Source organism: Puma concolor, chromosome B2, assembly GCF_028749965.1.
Source record: "Puma concolor isolate L17-30 chromosome B2, mPumCon1.1.hap2, whole genome shotgun sequence".
Classification (NCBI taxonomy): domain Eukaryota; kingdom Metazoa; phylum Chordata; class Mammalia; order Carnivora; family Felidae; genus Puma; species Puma concolor.
In genome coordinates, this window is record NC_141671.1 from 76,254,340 (window position 1) to 76,275,060 (window position 20,721).

Genomic DNA, 20,721 nt, shown 5'->3' on the forward strand with positions numbered 1-20,721 from the left:
GATGATGTGGTAATAAATATACAAAGGAGTAATTCTCAGCCATAAAAAAAATGAGGTTTTTCCCTTTATGACCTGGATGGACTTAGAGGGTATTATGCTGAGTGAAGTAAGTCAGACACAGAAAGACAAATACCATACGATTTCATTTATATGTGGAATTGAAAAAACAAAACAAATGAACAAACAAAAAAGCAGGAAGAGACCCACAAATACAGAGAACAAAGTAATGGTTGCCAGAGGGGAGGAGGGAGGGACAAAATGGGTGAAGGGGACCGGGGGTAGAGGATCGCAGCTATGAAATGAATAAATCAGGGATGAAAGGTACCACATAGGAATTATAGTCAATGGTATCGTAATAGTGTTGTATGGTGACAGATGTTAGCTACACCTGTGGTGAGCACACAGCACAGTCTAGTTGATGAATCACTATGTTGTACACCTAAAACTAATGTAACACTGTGTGCCAACTATACCTCAACAGAAAGAAAAAAAATCAGGGAGGGAGGGAAAAAAGAAAAAGGAAGAAAGAAAGAATTTCTACCTCATCAGGTTGTTTACAAATTAAATCAAACAATACATCTAAAGTACTTAGGATTGTGCAAATTTTCTTAATGTTTATTTATTTGCTTTTGAGAGAGAGAGAGAGAGAGAGAGAGCGAGCAGGGGGGAGAGAGAGAATCCCAAGCAAGCTCCACACTGTCAGTGCAGAGCCCGATGCAGGGCTCAAACTGTGATCATGACCTGAGCTGAAATCAAGAGTTGGAGACTCAACCAACCTAGCCACTCAGGCGCCCCAGGATTGTGCCAGTTTTTAACAATAGCTTAACATTAGCTGTTGTAATTAAAATTATTGTGAGGAAGAAAAAAAGTCATAATACCAACAGCTATAATTTTGGTATATTTTCTTACAGTCTTCTGTAAAGTGCTGTTTCTATATTATTGTTTTCTATTATGAGCAGGATATTAGAGTGAATAGCTTCCTAAGAATAGAATTTACTGTTAGTCACTTCTGCATTCTAAAAAGTTATTTATCCTACCTTTTCTTCTGAGACACTGTGAAAAATAATCTTAACACTAAATAGAAAAGATACCTGTATGCCATGTTCACTGCAGTGTTATTTACAAGAGCCAAGACATGGAAGCAACCTAAGTGTCCATGAATAGATGGATGAATGGATTAAAAACAAGACACACACACACACACACACACACACACACACACACACACACACACAGAATATTATTCAGCCACAAAAAAATGACGAAATATCGCCATTTGCAACAACGTGGATGGACCTTGACGGCACTATGCCAAGTGAGATAAGTCAGACAAAGAAAGATAAATACCATATGATTTCATTTATATGTAGAAACTAAAAAAGGAACCAAAAAAAAAAAAAAAAAAAAAAGCCTGAACTTACAGATTCAGAGAAAAGACTGGTGGTTGCCAGAGGTGAGGAGTTGGGGGACAGAGGGCAAAATGGGTGAAGGTGGTCAAAAGGTACAAACTTCCAGTTACAAAATAAGTAAGTCCTGGGGATAATGTACGGCTTGGCAACTATAGTTAATACTGTATTGTATACTTGAAAGTTTTTAAGAGAATAGATCTTAAAAGTTCTTATCACAAGAAAAAAAACATTTGTAACTATGTGTGATGATAAGTGTTAACTAGAGTTACTGTGGTGATCATTTTGCAATATACACAAGTTTTGCATCATTATGCTGTATACCTAAAACTGACACAAACTTATACATCAATTATATATCGATAAAAAATCTTATTTCATTCAAAATCAAATTTGAAGATTACTATTTCATATTCCTTACTAGTCTCCAGTAATATTAAATTGAGTATATTAGACCATATTCTTATTCATCTTCTTTATGAAGAAAAAGTCAAAAATCATATAAATTCAGTTGCCACTTTTATCAATAAAACCTATCTATTATCATAGGTTTTTTAAAATTAGTCATGGGTCTAACAAGTAGTTTATGCAAACCTAGACTGATTCCATGAGTAAACACTGTATTTATGAGACAAGATTTTTTTAAATTGCTTTTTAATAATATAAAGAAATCTATGACAACACTGAAATGTTTACAACTCTCACCAAATTGGGGGGAGGAGCTACCTGGTAGCATCCTCCTCCCCTCTCTTATCTTCTCAGCCAGGAAGTCTATTTCATTTACATATCTCAATTATGGAGATTAATTAAACCTTATCCTAGTATATAAACAAAGGCTAGGCTTAATGATAATTTATTAGTCACAAATGAAAGAAACAGAAGCCCTGGAGTACCACAGAATTTCCTCTAAATATTTTGATAATTAAGACTTCAATTTAGGCCCCAATTCCTCAGCACCCATTTCCTGTGTCAATGTTCTTTGCAATGTAACTTGACAGTTCCTTCCACAAAAAGAAGTTATACTTTCCCACCCCTTCTCTTTGGACTTGAACATGTGATTCTCTTTGGTCAATAAAATGTACGCTGAAATGAAAGTGTGCCAACCTTAGGCCTTAAGAGTAACTGCTGTTTCTGCTCATTCTCTTGTGCCTTTGCCATTTGTGCTTTAACGTGCATAACCTGGATAGCCTGATGGTCCACTGAAGATGAGAACCTTGTGGAAAAGACCTGGACCCAAACTACAGCTTAGAGCCACCCCGCCAACATCATCAGAGCTGCTCCACCTGACCCTCAGGTGTGTGAGAAATAAATCATTATTGCTGTATGTCACTGAGATATTGTAGCTTTTGATAACTCAGCAATAGCTGAGTGATACAGAGGATAATTTAAATTTTGATTATATATTCCATCATTTCTTTTTACTCATTATTACTATTTGCTGCTTTGGGAATAAGAGGTTCCTTTGCCTGAAATGATTTAATGAAAAGAATGCTTTTGCAATCCTCAATGCTCTTATTACTGCTTAGTTATTTGGCAAAAAAAAAAAAAAAAAAAAAAAAATTCTTGCATTATTGGAAAGGAATGAAAAATTCTGGTTGTGGGTAGGAATAAGAACTTGGAACCATTTGATGGTTACAGTATTTAACTATCTAAATTATTTCTAAACTATTTCTGGAAGTAATATAAGCTAAAATTCACGACTATTTTTGTTCTCACTACAGTGAAATTTCTAGAACAGGTATTCAATAAAGTTGCAGCTCGGTGAGACATATTTCCTGGGAATAATAACTTTTAGCTTCCAACACAAACACAACAGAGTTTTGGCTTGTTGCTCTTTCCCAGAAATGCATATACTCAATATCAAGTACAAAGGCAAGATGTTAGACTAACATCTACCTGAGGCTCTATATGGCAAATACCATAGAACTCTAAATTGCTTCTAGCGTGGCTTCCTGTACACTTGAGGTTAAAGGGCTAAACTATATCTTGAAGCTTGAGTTTCTACTTCTGACACAGCAGTCACCACGCTGATGTACCTTTGTAGGACCTTGAAGGAGAAAACGCACATCCTGAAGTAGAAGCCATGTGGCTCTTCTGGAAGCGTGTGGTAGTGCTTGTTTGTTTTTAGGCAAAAGCAGTGGTCTCTAGTATCTAGCCTACCACCCACAGGTGTGCTGAGTAATGGTGGTGGTGACAGCCACCATATTTGGCAGCTTCCTGTCTGTGGCTAAGACACTGATTCTTGAGTCCACAGCCTCAGCAGTTCCTTGCTAATGCAGATGTGTATTACAACTACTCCTGAACATTTGGCCCTGTGTCTACTTCTTCTAAGGTTTGGAGATTTGCATTTCAGAATGTTTTTATGGACAAGAGAACTTGTTTAACGTGTGCTAGGTTCCCTAACAGAGAAAGAGATCTCAGGATAATTATTCACCTGTTCCAAAATAGCTAGAGTCACCTCAATGCAATGCTATGTAATCTTGAGGGCTACTGAGAAGATGCGTAACTCTTAAACAACATGTCACAGGGTTTGCTTTCTGGTCTTTTCGATTTTCCACCAGACAAAGTATAAGTATTATGCGAATACAATTCAATAAATTTACTATAGTGTCTGAAAATGCCATATTACTTTTATATCCAAATTCTGAAACTCTTTTCATGCCATGGTAGAGAATTCTAATTGTCCATCAATATTCATGCTCTCCTTTTTAAATTTTAATTTATTTTTTTTTAAGTTTATTTATTTATTTTTGTAATCTCTACACCTAGTGTGGGGCTCGAACTCATGATCTGGAGATCAAGAGTCACATGCTCTTCTGACTGAGCCAGCCAGGCACTTCATGCTATCCTTTAAAAATAATTACATTACTGTGAAAACACAGTATGAAATTTAAAATTTTTAAGTGTACAATCTCTTTTTTGAAACTTTTTTCATTCGTTCCTTTTTAATGATAAGATTTTCCAGTTTTAGCCAACCACATTGTTCCCCAGGCGGAGACTGTATTTCTTAGCCTCCTTGCAACGTAGAGTGGCATGAGACTATCTCTGTTGGAAAGGGTGGAGTGGAAGTGAGGTGTGCACCTTCTGATGCAGCACACACACACCCCCCCCCACCCCAGTCCATTCCCCACCCTCTCTCCCCAGGTGGCTGTGATGGTGACACCTGGAAAGCTTCTTTGCTTTCCCAGAGATAGATGATGGACACGGAGATGACTCTGCTCTGCCCACCTCTATACTATCAGATGACAAATACATTTTAACTTGTTTGGGTTAACATATTTTGGGGTCTCCTTGGAGAGCAATTTAACCTAAAATCTAACTAATACATATCTTTAGGCTAGTAGTCTCTTCATTTTGTATCTGAAAATAGTACACACACCATCAGGAGGCAACTTTGCCTTGAGAAGCCCTTATCTTCTGGGAAGGCCAATGACCAAACATTAAAACCAAGGAAGTGTCTATATGGTTTTTAAAAAGTTTTACTTATTTTTGAGAGAGAGAGAGAGAGAGAGAGAGAGAAAGAGAAAACCCAAGTGGGGGAGGGGCAGTGAGAGAAAGGGAGATACAGAATCCGAAGCAGGCTCCAGACTCCAAGCTGTCAGCACAGAGTCCCATGCAGGGCTCGAACTCCCAAGCCACGAGATCTGAGCTGAAGTCGGATGTTTAACTGACTGAGCTATATGGGCGCCCCTGTACATTTTTAAGATTCATAGTAATGTAAATTTTACCACTGTTCTATCCTTAAACAATGGTGTTTTTTTAATTCCTGAATTCCTGCTTATTATATAATTTCCTTTTGTTCAATTCTGTGTCATTGCCCTTAAATGATCTTTTGTGTATTTGAAAAGAGATACTGAATCACAGTCTTCCTTTCCCAGGTGAGGAACCCAGATATTTTGAATCTGTTCTAATTGAACCCATCTCTCTTCCCTATCGGTGAGGTGGCTCAAGTGAACTCGCAGACACTCTTGCTTCCCCTTTATATACCACAGGACTGAGGGGCGCCTGGGTGGCTCAGACGGTTGAGCATCCAACTTCGGCTCAGGTCATGATCTCACAGTTCGTGGGTTCGAGCCCCGCATCAGGCTCTGTGCTGACAGCTTGCTTAGAGCCTGGAGCCTGCTTCAGATTCTGTGTCTCCTTCTCTTTCTGCCCCTCCCCAGGTCACGCTTTGTCTCACTCTGTTTCTCAAAAATAAATAAATGTAAAAAGAAAAAAAAATTTACATACCACAGGACTGAAAACTGTACTCCATCAAAGGAATAACCAATGATGAATATGGCCAAGAAAGACCATACTTCCTGGATCTGGCTTTTAAATGTTATATTACTGCATTCTAGTATCATGTTTTCTTCTTTAATAACAGTTAAATATAATCAGTCTTAACCTGTGGATTACTTTAAGCAGAAAGGAGAAACCTCGCAGAAAGGATTGTGAGAGAAAAGAACATTTGTAACATTTTCAGAATTATCAAAAGAATAGGAAATAAGAAATACTATGAAAGAGGAAAAGACGCCACTGATCTGTTTATTTTAAAAACTGCCTGGGGGAGCCTTGGTGGTTCAGTCGGTTGAGCATTGGACTCTTGGTTTCAGCTCAGGTCATGATCTCACAGTGGTGGGATCGAGCCCCGCACTGGGCTCCAGGCTCAACCTGGAGATTCTCCTTTAGATTCTTCTCTTCCTCTGCCCCTCTCCCCTGCTTGTGCACTTGGCACTTTCTCTCTCTCTCTCAAAAAAAACCAAACCAAACCAAACAAAACAAAACAAAAGAGAGAGACGAGAAAAGAAAAAAAAGTAATGATTTCTTAGCAGCTGAAATAACTGAATTCAACCTGGTACATTTTGAATTGTGCTGGGACTGCAAAATGCAAACAAAAGGGGATCTAGTCTGTTTATATTGAATGTGGACCTGCAAATCCAAGTTGTAAAATGAATTTAGAAGACGCTGAATAAACTGAAAGTGACAGAGACGTGATAACCCATTTTTTTAACTGAATGATTCAAAATATTTTCCTGAGTGCAGTGTCTCAGACTATCCAAAACAGTAAATTCAAAAAAAATTTAAATGTATTTTATAATATTGTCTACAAAACTGTAATTACTGTCAATATGCCATTAATTTCTGATTAATTTTGTTGGCTAGGGACATGAATAAATAACTAGTAGAAGAATGCATTCTAAGAGCCAACAGCAAATAAATACATGTTACTTCTGAAAGCTTGTAATGGTATTCAGAAGGGTAAAAAAAGAGCTCCCGGGTGAGACACAGAAAACGCCATCTACAAATGCTGGACACAGAACATGGGACTAAGGTTCAGGACAACAGTCCTCAGCCTCTTCCCTCACCTCACGACCTAGGGCACGCCCTATGATACTTCCATGGACGTTGATTTCTCCATCTATAAAAGCAGTCTGGATTAGTGATGATGACAATGTGATGAAAGTGAACAAGATCCAAAGCAAATGAGCGCCAGACTCACTTCAGGAAAGCCAGATTCTTGAACCTTGCTTTCAGATATTCTAAGTCAAGTCCAGGATGAAGCCCTGGAATCTGTACATATATGTTTTTTTTAATTTCCCATGTAATTAGGATGATCAGCCAATATTTAGAATCACTGCACCAAATGATTTGTCACATTTCTACCAGATGCATTTTAAAAAGATATGTGATACGTTTTTAAAAAATGTATAAATTGATTTTTCTGTTAATAAGAAGAAAAGCTACAGAATAACATAAATTAGCAATCACAGATTTCTATTACTGCTTTTCTGACTGACAACTTCAGATATAATGAAAAATATTTAATCTGCTTTAAAGCCCCTAAATTTCCTGGAATGAGAAGCAAATCACAAAGAAGATGGATAAACATTGTATGAAAGGCAAAGATGCATACTTTTAGCATGAACACTTTACTTTCTTTTCTTATTTATTTATTTTTTTCATTTGAGAGAGGGAGACAGAAGAGCAGGGACAGGGGCAGAGGGAAAGAGGAGAGAGAATCTTAAAAAGGCTCCACACTGAGCTCAGTGTGGACCCTGACACAGAGCTCGATCCCACGACCCTGGGATCATGACCTGAGCTGAAATCAAGAGTCGGACACTCAACCGACTGAGCCACCCAGGCACCTATCGTGAACACTTCATTTTCTTAGGCGTAGCAACAGCACTGGCAGCTCCTAGCCACTGAAGCCAGATCTTGACCAGAAGACATCCACCCAGTAAGAAACACAGATTACCCACAGTCTCTTCCCCAAAGGCTCGATTCTTGGCACTGACTTAGCAAGGCCAGGAATCATGAAACGATAATACTAGCACTGCTGAAGGACTCTACTTGCCAAAAACAGAAGAATCAAAAGACAAAAATAAAGGTCCTTCAAGTATTTTCTTTGTTTTTAATGTTCACTTATTTATTTGGGGGGAGAGTGGGAGAGAGAAAGGGGGAGGGGCAGAGAGAGGGGGAGAGAATCCCAATCACAGAGCCTGACACAGGCTTGATCCCACGAACCATGAGATCATGACCTGAGCCAAAATCAAGTGTCGGACACTAACTGCCTGAGCCACCCAGGCGCCCTTCAAGTATTTTCTCACTGTTTTCAAAGTTGATGTGACAATCTGGTTTAGATGAAAAGAACTATTGAAATGTGACCTCTAGATCTGGCAATATTAAAGCAACTGCCTATACCTTTAGACTTCTATTTTCTGCACCAATGGCTCATTTTCCTCCTTCTTTCAAAATCTAATTTGGAATCCAGATTCTTTACGCCACACACATCAGTTGGATATGGACACAGAAGACTTCTTTTCTGTTCATTCCCCTCTCCAAGATCCCTTGCTGAAATGCTTTTTGCCTTCTTTTGGCAAAGTGCACGTGGACACTTCTTAGAAATCTCAAACCCTATGGTGTTTTTCTTTTTTTCAAGAGTCTCTAATTACACTAAATGTATTATGGATAGCTGAGAATTTCTTTTGAATGTTACTATTTCTTCAATCTCCCCTCTCCCTTATTTTGTGCTGATTCTTAGGACAGGATAGAAGCTATGATTAACCATACTGAATTATTACCTTTTTCAAAGTCTCAGATGTTCTGGTGTGGCTGGAGAGGATAGGCGGCAAAGACCTCAAGATTTTGGCTTAGCATTTCATGAGCTAGGACAGGTCTAGAAAACTAACTATGGATTGTTACTGATAAGTATTTATTCCTTCCTACACACAGGCCCTAGAAGAACTCTTCCACAAGTGCTTTGTTTTGTAATCCATGCCCGCCTGGACAGTTTGCCCACTGCACTGGCCTGGTTCTGTGTCAGGTCATTAGTTTACCAGAGGTGAACTGGGCCCCTCTCTGCATCTGTAGACAGGGCCTTCCTAGCAGGCTGTGGTAGCATTTCACTGTCAGAGTAATTATCATCTGGTCTGATGATGACAGAACTCCATAAATGAGGCAACCTCACAGTTTCCTTTTTAGGTTTTGGTTTTATGTGTTTAAAGCATGAATTTGGTATTTTTTTTGTGTATTATAAACAATTACATTACCAGTTAGTACAATTAATAAAATTATTATTATTGGTTCTCAGGAGAGGCTGTAAAAGTACTAAAGATAAAGGACAACAAACAAAAAAATCACGTAAACTTGAAAGCAAGACACATTAATTTACTAGTTATCCTAAGATTTATTAGTTCTGCAACAAAAATCAACATAATAATTTTGACTTTTTAAAAACTTGGAAGAAAAAGTGGTTAATTGAAGCCTCATGTTTCTTTTATATTAAATAGTGCACAAGGTGTTAAATATATAACAACCTTTTAAAATGTAACTTTATCTTGGCAAGCAGAATATATGCAGTTCTTTATTTTGGCAAGTAAAAGACATGAGGTAAGAGTGACTGATTAGGCCTAGGCAACAAATTCACAATTATTCCAAGTATTATAATCCATGGAATTTGCAGTCTCAGTTTAGTAAGTCTACATTAAAATTATTTGAGATGCTAAAATCGGTACATTTCTATAAAGATTTCACATAAAAATGTCATTAGAAATCACAAAAGAAAACCACAGTCTAAGACTCACTTTTTTAGGTCCTTAAATCTATTACATCCCTAACCACAGCACAATGTGTATGGCTTTTTCCATGGCTCCAACTTTTTACATGCGGAAATCTGTCTCCAGGAGCCCAGATCCTTATCCTGAGCATCATTCTTGTAACCTCTGATTGCCAAGGGGGTAGCACCATGAGATCTGCGCAGGTACCTTAAACTTGCTGTGTCCAAAATGGATTGCATTACCTTTCTCTTAGTCTGTTCTCCATTCCTTTGCTATCACAACGGCCACATCACTTATCTAGACACCCAAGGAGTCCTGCTAGATTCCCGTCTGTATTCTACCCTTCTCCTCCTCCCATATTTAGTGGGCTATTAAGTATGACAATCCTATTTCCTAAAAGTCTGCCAAATCAAATGTCTTTTACTCACCCTCATGATCATTGCTTTGTTTCAGGCACCAATTAATTTTTATCTGTATTATTACAACAGCTTTGTAACTAGTTTCCTTTTTTCAGTTTCACCTCATTTCAGTCCATCTTCAACAATGCTGAGAAGTGACAAGACACAAGACTCCTCTCCATTAAGTTTCTTCAATTGCTTGAAGCAGTAAGTTGCTTCAAGAGCCTTCCTTACTGTTCATCTGTTTCCTTTGAAACATAGTCTCTAAATGCCTCTCCCAGTGAAATATCTTTTTTTGCAAACGTTGGTCTTCTGCCTGGAAGGCCATTCATTAATCAGTTCACTTTTTCACAAAACATTTATTGTCAATTATGCGCTAGACACTATGTAGGACTTTGAAGATACAGAGAGATGAAAGACATGATCCTCAAGTTCAGCCAAGATCTCCTAGTGAACTTTCCATTCTGCTTCCCTTGCCTCAGTTTCAGATAGAAGACGTTTAAGATGTCCATGGAGACTCAAGATAAACTCCCAACTCTCCCTTTCAAAATGAGCTGAAGAAACATCTTTCCTAAGAGCCCTTCGTGACATTCCCACTATTCTCTCTAGTGCAGGTGGAAGCATCATTTCCTCGACACCCCTAGCACCAAGGACATATTTCTATAACATTTTCACATACAGTTATAATGACTTGTTTGAGGTTTTCCCACTAGGCTTGTTTGAGTTTTTCCCACTAGGCTTGTAGAGTCATAGTGGCTTGTTTGAGTTTTTCCCACCAGGCTGTAAGCCTTCTAAGATCAAGGGCCTTACTGAGTCCCAGAGTCTAGTACAATACCTGACCCAGAGGCAATTTCATTCAGTAAATCTCATTTCCTGACCACAATATATGTTGCGTGGCCAGATTGCAAAACTTTTTCTATTTATGCTGATTCTTCAAAGCAAAAGCAGTTTCTAAGACAAGAAATTTTAAACTTCATGTTTTTCTTATATATGATAAAAAAATCACATTGCAAGTTAATAAAATGATTATTATTTGATTTTCAGATGTTATAAAGTATGTCCTGTCTTGTTTTACTTCTTTTTCATTTGTCACAAAAAGTTATTCATACACTCTTTCAGGAAAATATTATCTATATTAATTAAAATTTTTTTCTGGCTTTAACATAATTGCTATGGAGAATTTGTAATATACAGAAAGGCATTAAAAATAATAAGATTTAAACTAGTATGTATTTGATACATTTACTTCTATAGTTCTATATGCAACTCAGTTTTTTAAACAAAATAGTGACATATAACATGGTATTTTCCTTTTTTCATCTAACATTACATTACTAATCCTTTAATGTTACTTATAGTTCTTTCAAAAAAACTCTAAGCCTGTATATTCTATTCATGTGGCTATTCCATAATTATTTCACAGTTATCCTCTATTTAGGTTACAGCATATTACCATTATAATGAGATAAAACATATCATTATTACAATTAATGCTGTGATAACATTCTTAAACATAAAACATGTGTCTGGCACAAAAATGGACACATAGATCAATGGAACAGAACAGAAAACCCAGAAATGAACCCACAACTATAAAGTCAATAAATCTTTGACAAAGCAGGAAAGAATATCCAATGGAAAAAAAACACAGCCTCTTCAATAAATGGTGTTGGGAAAACTGGACAGCAACATGCACAAGAATGACCCTGGACCAGTTCATTACATCACACACAAAAATAAATTCAAAAAGGATGAAAGACCTAAATGTGAGACAGGAAACCATCAAAATCCTAGAGAAGAACATAGGTAGTAACCTCTTTGACATTGGCCCTAGCAACCTCTTACTAGATATGTCCCTAAGGCAAGGGAAACCAAAGCAAAAATAAACTATTGGGACTTCATCAAAATAAAAAAGCTTCTGAACAGCAAAGGAAACAATCAACAAAACTACAAGGCAATCTACAAAATGGGAGAAGATATTTACAAATGACATATCTGATTAAGCGTTATTATCCAAAATATACCAAGAACTTATAAAACTCAACACCCAAAAAACAATACTGTAATTAAAAAAATGGGCACAAGACATGACTAGACATTTTTTCAAAGAAGACATACAGATGGGCCAACAGACACGTGAAAAGATGTTCAATATCACACATCACCAAGGAAATACAAGTCAAAACTACTATGAGATATGTCACTCGTGTGGAATTAAGAAACAAAACAGATGGCCATCTGGGTGGCTCAGTCGGTTGGTAATCCAACTTCGGCTCAGGTCATGATCTTGCCATTCTTGGATTCGAGCCCTGTGTCTGGCTCTGCACTGACAGGTCAGAGCCTGGAGCCTGCTTCAGATTCTGTGTCTACCTCTCCCTCTCTGCCCCTCCCCTGCTTGTGTGCTCTCTCTATCTCAAAAATAAATGGATAAACATTTGAAAAAAAAAGTTCTAAAAGAAACTAAACAGATGAACATAGGGGAAGGTAAGCAAAAAATAAGATATAAACAGAAAGGGAGACAAATCATAAGAGACTCTTAAATACAGAGAACCCACTGAGGGTTGCTGGAGGGGTGATGGGTGTGGGGATGAGCTAAATGGGTGATGAGCATTAAGGAGGACACTTGTTGAGATGAGCACTGGGTGTTCTATATAAGTGATGAATCACTAAATTCTATTCCTGAAATCCTTACTACACTATATGTAACTAACTTGGATTTAAATTAAAAAAAAAAAAAAACTACCATTAGATATCATCTCACACCTGCTAGAATGGCTAAAATCAACACCACAAGAAACAACAGGTGTTGGCAAGGATGTGGCTAAAAGGGAACCCTCTTGCACTGTTGGTGGGAATGCAAACTCGTGTAGCCACTGTGGAAAACAATATGGAGGTTCCTCAAAAAGTCAAAAATAGAACTACCCTATAATCCAGCAATTGCACTACTAGGTATTTACCCAAAGAATACAAAAATACTAATTTTAAGAGATACATGCATCCCAATTTTTATGGCAGCATATCTACAATAGCCAAATTATGGAAACAGCCCAAGTGTCCACTGACTGATGAATGGATAAAGAAGATGTGTGGTTTTGAATTTTTAAAAAATTTAAGGAAAACAAAAAGATGTGGTGTGTACGTATATGTATGTAGAGATAGATAGATAGATAGACAGATAGATAGATAGATGTACATGTACACACAATGGAATATTACTCAGCCATAGAAAAGAAAGAAATCTTGCCATTTGCAATGATGTGGCTGGAGCCAGAGACTATTATACTAAGTGATATAAGTCAGTCAGAGAAAGACAAATACCATGATTTCACTCATATCTGGAATTTAAGAAACAAAACAAAAATCATAGGGAGAAAAAGAGAGAGAGAGAGAGAGAGGCAAACCAAGAAACTGTCTTCACTAGAGAGATCAAACAGAGGGGAGATGGCTGGAGGAATGGGTTAAATAGATGATGGGGGTTAAGGAGGGCACTTGTGATGAACATCAGGTGTTGTATGAAAGTGCTGAATCATTAAAGTGTACACTTGAAACTAAAAATATACTGTATGTTAGTTAAATGATTTTCAATAAAAAATTAAAAAGAAAAAAACCAAAAAACATTGTGTACATCTCTATTTCTATAGGACGTATTCTTACAATTCTATTGGATCAGAAGCATAAACTTGTAAAGGCTTTGGATACACATAAGATAGTTTTCCAGAAAGTTTGTTCACATTCACATTTGTTTCTATATTAAATTCCTGAAGCCTATGCTTATCACTGGTTATTTTAAAAATTCATTTCCATGTATAAAGGGGATTTACAAGTATTTTTTCTGGCAGTTTAAGGAAGAGTGATTAATGTGCACAGAAGGTAGAAGTAACATTAATGCCTTATAACTATGTAGCAACATGGTCACATTCTTAGTCTTATTTGGTTCTCACAATAACCTATGAAGTAGATCCTGTTATCTCTATTACAGCTGGGGAAATGACTTTGTCAGTTAACACTGTAACAGCCCATTTATTAAAGCCCCTTGAGGAATTCTCATTGAAGCCCTCAAGACTTTGGTTGAGAGAAAGCGGCAAAAGAGGGGCTATTTCATTGTTTGTTCTTTTTTTTTTTTCCAGCTAGTGTGTATTTTGACATATAGCCCTTAGTAAAAGGACCTATAGCTAGGTGCTTCAGTTGTGTCACTATCAAACTGCCTCATGTGCAAACTAATTCGAGGGGCCTGACAATCCACAGAGTTGTAAAGGGCCTACGTACACCACAGGCAGATTCTACAGCTGAGCCACAAGCTTCTTTTTCAGAAGAGTAATCAGTATTATTGTATGACACGGTCATTCATGTATAATGGCTACTCTTTTCACATGGTGTTGGGGTAGGGTGGGTGGAAGCACTTGTAGTCTTTGAGATGGGCAGCCAGAACGGCACATTAATTTTTATTCTAGTTAAAACTGACAGATTCTTACCTTAACTATTAATCCTTTTGAGTCAACCAACCAGATCTTTTTCATGGCTTTCTCTTTTGGTAAACCTTCTTTTTCCATGGCCATAACAATCAGGTGTGCAATCCCTAAGGCAGCCTGAGAAGGAGGTAATGAACACAAACTTTAAAAAGTTGTTCCACGTGATGTTTCACTCCATTATATCTTTATTAACAAGAAAGAACAAAACGGCTCCATTGACCTAAAGAGTTATATTCATTCATTTGTACTGGGAGCAAAGTATTTTTGTCACATTCGGGTTAAGCTAAAGGACAACGTTTACTCTTCTTATCACAACAGAACCACTATTATGTGGCTTGCTTTTTAGCCACAGATAAACCAGCGATATCCTTGTCATCATCTTTAATCCTGTTAATGCAATTAAGATTTGCTTCAACAAGCAAATATTGACCCTAAAATAATGAACTGGTCAGCCTTGCTCATTGGACTGTATTGTTTATTGTTGCGCTCCAGATCCTCTAATTGAATGTGAAGAATGAAGCCTGGTCATTTGGATGGGAACTTGACCAATTAGGCAATAGAATAAAACATATAAAATCTCTGTCCCCAAGCATTTATTTACTCCATTAATTTGGACAAAGAAAGTACTGTGAAATCTCTTGCAAGATTAAAGGAATCTACTTCTTTGGTATTTGATGAATTTTGTGATAATCGGTGAATGTCCGAAACCTTTTCAGGGACAAACAAGTGGCAGTTTTGAGTCATCCAACCATGAATACCTCTGCCCTGCTGAGTATCAAGAACTGGCCTGTGCCATTCATCAAAACGCTTGGGAAATTCAAACAATTTGAATTCAAAGAAGAAATTTACTAAAATTAAATACAGCATGTAACATCGACACAAATAAAAACTCAAATTTTAATAAGCTATAATTTAGCCTTGATTTTATTTTGATGTGAAAATGAATTTGTGATTTACATCAGAATACTTTGAAAGGTTTACATCTTGGCATTTAAGTTCTGGCTTTGCATATTTTAAGAACAAGTAAAATCAAAACAAACACAATATATACAATTTCGACCAGTGTATTACACTTATTCATAATCCTATTCAATTTGAAATTGTAAAGCTTCTTAAAATATATACAGCCACAAAGTATTTCTCCATTCATTACATTCTATAATTCCAAATAATTTGGGCAGTTTTCTCACAAGAAGTTCAAACTCAATTGACATTTTAATTCCTATTGTCGGGGGTGAATTATTATCACTGGAGTCTAGTTTTCTTTCTTCAAATGATTAACTCATAGCAAAGGAGGACAGAAAACAGTCCACTTTTGTCTTGCTGCCATCTCCTTCCAGCAATTGTAAATGTTTTGGTGCTTTTGCACGTAAACAGTTATAATGCATGACGAATCTCCAATTCAATTTTTTTTCTTAAAAACTTGTATATAGTGATCTATGTGTGCATTGACTTGTGAGTCAAGGAAACTCTCATATGTGAGACTGGAGGATACTAAATTCATCAGATACAATAGCTTAAATCCTTAAGGGCTTTTATACATAATCACACATTGGAAACTTCTCTGTTCCCACATGGCACCTTAAATATGTAAAACAGAAACCCATGGCACCATTTGATTATCTTACAAATTTAAGACTGAAAACTATCGCTATGCCTCCTTATGAAAAATTAAAATGCCTCAATACTTACTTTTGGAAATCTTTCAATAAAACCTACAGATGCAATCTACTAAAAACTTAAAAGAATACCCTGAACTTCAAATTAATGAATAATTAAGATAAATTCCACTCATTAGTTTCAGAGAACATAAGACTGTATAAGGCAGGTACCTCTCCAGCTCCTTGGAAGAGTATTGTTTGATCAGACAGTTTGTTCTTGGTTATTCGAAGAGCCGCAAGGATCCCTGCCACTGCAACAGATGCTGTTCCTGAAACAATAAGTACCCTTGAGTGATCCTCAAACAGACCCTGCCAAATTCTAAGCCTCAAATCTTTATTCACATCTTGAAATCATCATACAACGTGGTAACTGGTACAGAAAGGGAACGTGCAGTTGTCTGACCCCACGCTTATATACGAGGCAAAATTCTCAGGCTATTGTCATCAATATTTTAAGACAGCAACTCGCTACTATTCTTGAAAATATTGTGACTTAATGCAGTGATGTAATGACTAAGAGCATGGCATTTGGATTCTTATGTGGATTCCAGCTCAACCTGTTTACTAGCTGGATGAATTTAAAGGTTTATTTATTTTTGAGAGAGCATGCCAAGATGGGGAGGGGCAGAGAGAGAGGGGACAGAGGATCCAAAGCAGGCTCTGCACTGACAGCAGAGATCCCGATGCAGCTCAGACTCATGAACCATGTGATCATGACGTGAGCTGAAGTCAGACACTTAACCAACTGAACCACCCAGGCTGAATGAATTTAGAGAAATTATATCAGTTTCCTCATCTGTAAAATAGTTGTACTGTGTGAGATAAAAGAGTACTAAGTGCTATTCGATTCTTCCCCCTAATTACTCTAGGGGCTCTGAAACCTATTACTAATCCCCTCTACACAAAGTGGGTGCACAGTAAATGCTTCCTGATTATGGTACTGGTGGTAATGATGTGCTACATACATTTGGAATTTAATCTTTTAATCTTCAATTTGAAAAACTGATAGTTAATAGCAATGAAAATCTGATGTTATTGCATCCTTTAATTGGCTTCCTACCTATAATAATCCCAAAGGTGCTGAACAATATTAATGTAAAACTTATTTAGAATGAAGACTGAGTTTTCCTCATCATGCTTCACGGTCATAGAAACTTCACAGTTTTAATTTTACTACTTTGACATACAGGCTTTCACAGATCACAGAGCAGTTTTTGTGCTTTTAAACATAATTACATAGCTCAACTTCTTTATTGGCTCATGTCTAAAATAAAACTTTGTACCCTCATGCAGTACTTTCCAGCTGTATATACATACTCCTCTAAATAACACTATAATGGTTCCTAGATCACTCAGCTGGGTAGTAAAGCTTAGTTAATTTTTAAACACCCATATTTAGTTGAAAAATATTGATTGTAATAGGTTTGACGCATGACACAATGATGAAGTGTTATATATGCCATGTGCCAAAAATGGATTAAGTTTTTACCTTTAGTATGTTTGTTATTTTCAATCTTTTGGTTGGTTGTTTCTTTCTTACAGAATTTGGTAGTCATAAATAAGACCACAATAATTATTGAAGACCTGTGTGTCTCCTGCATGTTTTTTATTTAGAAACACAATGTGAATCATGAAAATAAAATGCTAGCCACTTTGAGCCACCATTATAATAAAGTATGAACTGTGGTAAGTCATACATTATGCAAAGGCTACCCTTCTATACATTATCTAAAATGAAAGTCTGTATTTTCTTTGGGGAAATACTGAGAAGTGGAATTAGTGGATTATATAGTATTTATATTTTTAGTTTGGGCGACCCTCCATACTGTTTTCCACAATGGGTTACACCAATTTGCATTTCCACCAACAGTGCACAAGGGTTCCTTTTTCTTCACATACTTGCCAACACCTGATATTTGTGTTTTTGATTTTAGCCATTCTGATAGGTATAAAGTGATACCTCGTTGTGGTTTTGATTTGCATTTCCCTGATGATGAGTGATGATGAACAACTTTACATGTGTCTGTTGGCCAATTTAATCTCCTCTTTGGAAAAAAAATGTCTGTTAAGGACCTCTGCCCACTTTTTAATCAGATTATTTGTTTTTTGGTGTTGAGTTTATAAGTTCTTTACATACTTTGGATATTAACTCTGTATCAGATATATCATTTGCAAATAAATGAAAATACTAATTCAAAAAGATATATGCACCCCTATATTTACTGCAGCATTATTGACAATAACCAAGATATGGAATCAACCCAAATGTCCACTGATAGATGAATGGGTAAAGAAGATGTGGTACATACAGGTACATACATACACAAACACACACAATGGAATATTACACAGTCAAATGAGATCTTGTCATTTGCGACAACATGGATAAACCTAGAGGATATAATGCTAAGGAAGTCATATAGAGAAAGACAAATACATGTGGAATCTAAAAAACAAATAAACAAACAAAAATCAGGATCATATCTATAAATACAGAGAATGAACAAACTAATGGATACCAGAAAAGGAGGATGAGCAAAATGGGTGAAGGGGAGTGGGAGATACAGGCTTCCAGTTATGGAATGAATCAGTCACAGGAATAAAAGGCACACCATAGGAATATAATCAGTGGTATTAGTGTAATAGTGTTATATGGTGACAGATGGTAGCTACACTTGTGGTGAGCACAACATGACATATAGTTATTGAAACACTATGTTATGTACCTGAAACTCACATAACATTGTGTGTCAACTATAATCAAATAAAAAATAATAGTAATAAATGAAAGCCTGTGTAAAACAATGGCTTATCTATGCAGAAAAGACACCATAACAATTATGTTTGTCTCTTTGTCTCTTACATCAAGACAGACTCACAAGAGCTGTTAAATAGATGAAAAAAGAATTTGAGAGAGATACTGGTATCCAGAAGATACGAAGTTATTCACAAATAGTAGTTCAAACTATCTCTATCTCAGGCTTTTTGAAGCTAGCCAGAAGTTTGGATTTCAGGGATTCTAAGCTCCCTTCCAACTCTGAGATTCTGCAATGTTAAGGGTCTCTATACATTCCACGAGAACCAACAAGATTTAACCAGTTGATGAATCAAAGTTGAAGTATCATCAGCAATCACTGTATCTGTTTTATTTTTTTATTTTTTTTAAGTTTATTTGCTTATTCTGAGAGAGAGAGAGAGAGAGAGAGAGAGAGACAGCATGTGCGGGGTAGGGGCAGAGAGAGAGAGGGAGAGAGAGAATCCCAAGCAGGCTCTACACTATCAGTGCAGAGCTCAAACTCATGAACCATGAGATCATGACTGGAGCTGAAACCAAGAGCCAGATGCTTAACTGACTGAGGCACCCAGGCGCCCCAGTTTTGATTTGATTTGATTTTTTTAAATTTTTCCCCCTGTTTTGATTTTAAACAGAACTGGGCATTTAAGAACAGAGAGAATAAAATATCTCAAAAGATCTAAACTATAATATGATGACATTTTTATATGGTTGTGCTGGATCATCCTGTATTAAAAGTCAAGACATTAGGAATGTGGGGAAGGGAGAAAAAAAAAGTCAAGACATTTTAAATTCGTATTAACTCAAATAAGATAAACTAAATCTCTGTCTACAGTGGATGTCAGAGGCTTCTATTTAAATGTGTATTCTATAACATTTCATGAGGACATAATAAAACATCCAAACTTCTCTTCATGGAATTAATAAGAATCAAAAAGATATTTTTACTATCAAAAATTAATTTAAGCATTATTCTTGCACATTTCCTGGTCCTACTTCCTGGTACTACTTTGATTTAAATTTCACTACAGTCAAGGGAATTAGTGTGGCAAGCTGATACTTCACAAAAAATGTAGGTTTTCATAATAAATTATTCCAAAATAACTTTTGTTTTGAGACTCAAAACTGAATTTTTAGTAAAGCACACAAAGACAGGCTGAAGTTTATGACTTTTAAAGACCAGTTAATATTTAACATTGACCAAAGAATGACCTCTACTAATGCAGTAATTCGTTAAATCTGATTAGGATTACTATATATAACCAGCAAAGGTGAATAATACGTAATCAAATAATTATAATCCTCACGTGCTACTAAATAAACAGATCAGACAGAACTAGAAGCAAGCAGGGTGGGAGTGAATGTGTTGAAGCAGGGGCCACAGTATTTAGAGGACATGCTACCTGAGCACAGTATCAAAAGATTAAGATGAGAGCTCCAGGACCTCCCATAGGACAAGCATGTGCAAAGACATGGAGGCAGAGAAGACTGGTCAAATCGAGGGACTGAACACATAATTTAGTTTTCCGTCTCCCCCAATGAACTCTACTAAAACAACAGAGAGAAGATTTAAAAAAAAAAAAAAAAAAAAAAAAAAGGTCAAGGAACCAGAAGAGGATAACATCAAAATCTTAGCAGCTAGAAGGCAGATGGGCAAATGGCGACAGACTTAGTAGATATGGGAAAGCTGAACTGCTGACCAGCCATAGGGAATGCTAACAAGTGATTAGACTGATAAAGCAGAACTCTTGAAAGGCCTGGTTATAAGAGGGACCAAGAACCTCTGAAAGTAGGGATGAAGAAGAGGCTGAAAACAGGAGGTTGTTCAAAAATCTGTTAAGAAGTAGTTACAATCTAGATCCATTTTCCTCACCTTTTATTAGATGGCTGACCCTCCACACTCTGGAGGTTTATGTTATAGAAAGGGTATCTAGATTATTAAGACACCAGGCAT

The 20,721-nt window shown here is 36.7% G+C and overlaps 1 protein-coding gene across 1 annotated transcript in view; it reads right to left on the minus strand.

Annotated features, from left to right (window-relative positions):
- The window catches only part of ME1 (malic enzyme 1), a 199,467-nt gene that overhangs the window by 19,350 nt on the left and 159,396 nt on the right, over positions 1-20,721 (minus strand). The window contains exons 8-9 of the mRNA XM_086707319.1: positions 16,145-16,242; positions 14,316-14,429 (exon numbers count right to left, since the gene is read on the minus strand). Coding sequence (XP_086563445.1) covers positions 14,316-14,429; positions 16,145-16,242 — 212 coding nt within the window. The remainder of the gene's footprint in view (positions 1-14,315; positions 14,430-16,144; positions 16,243-20,721) is intronic.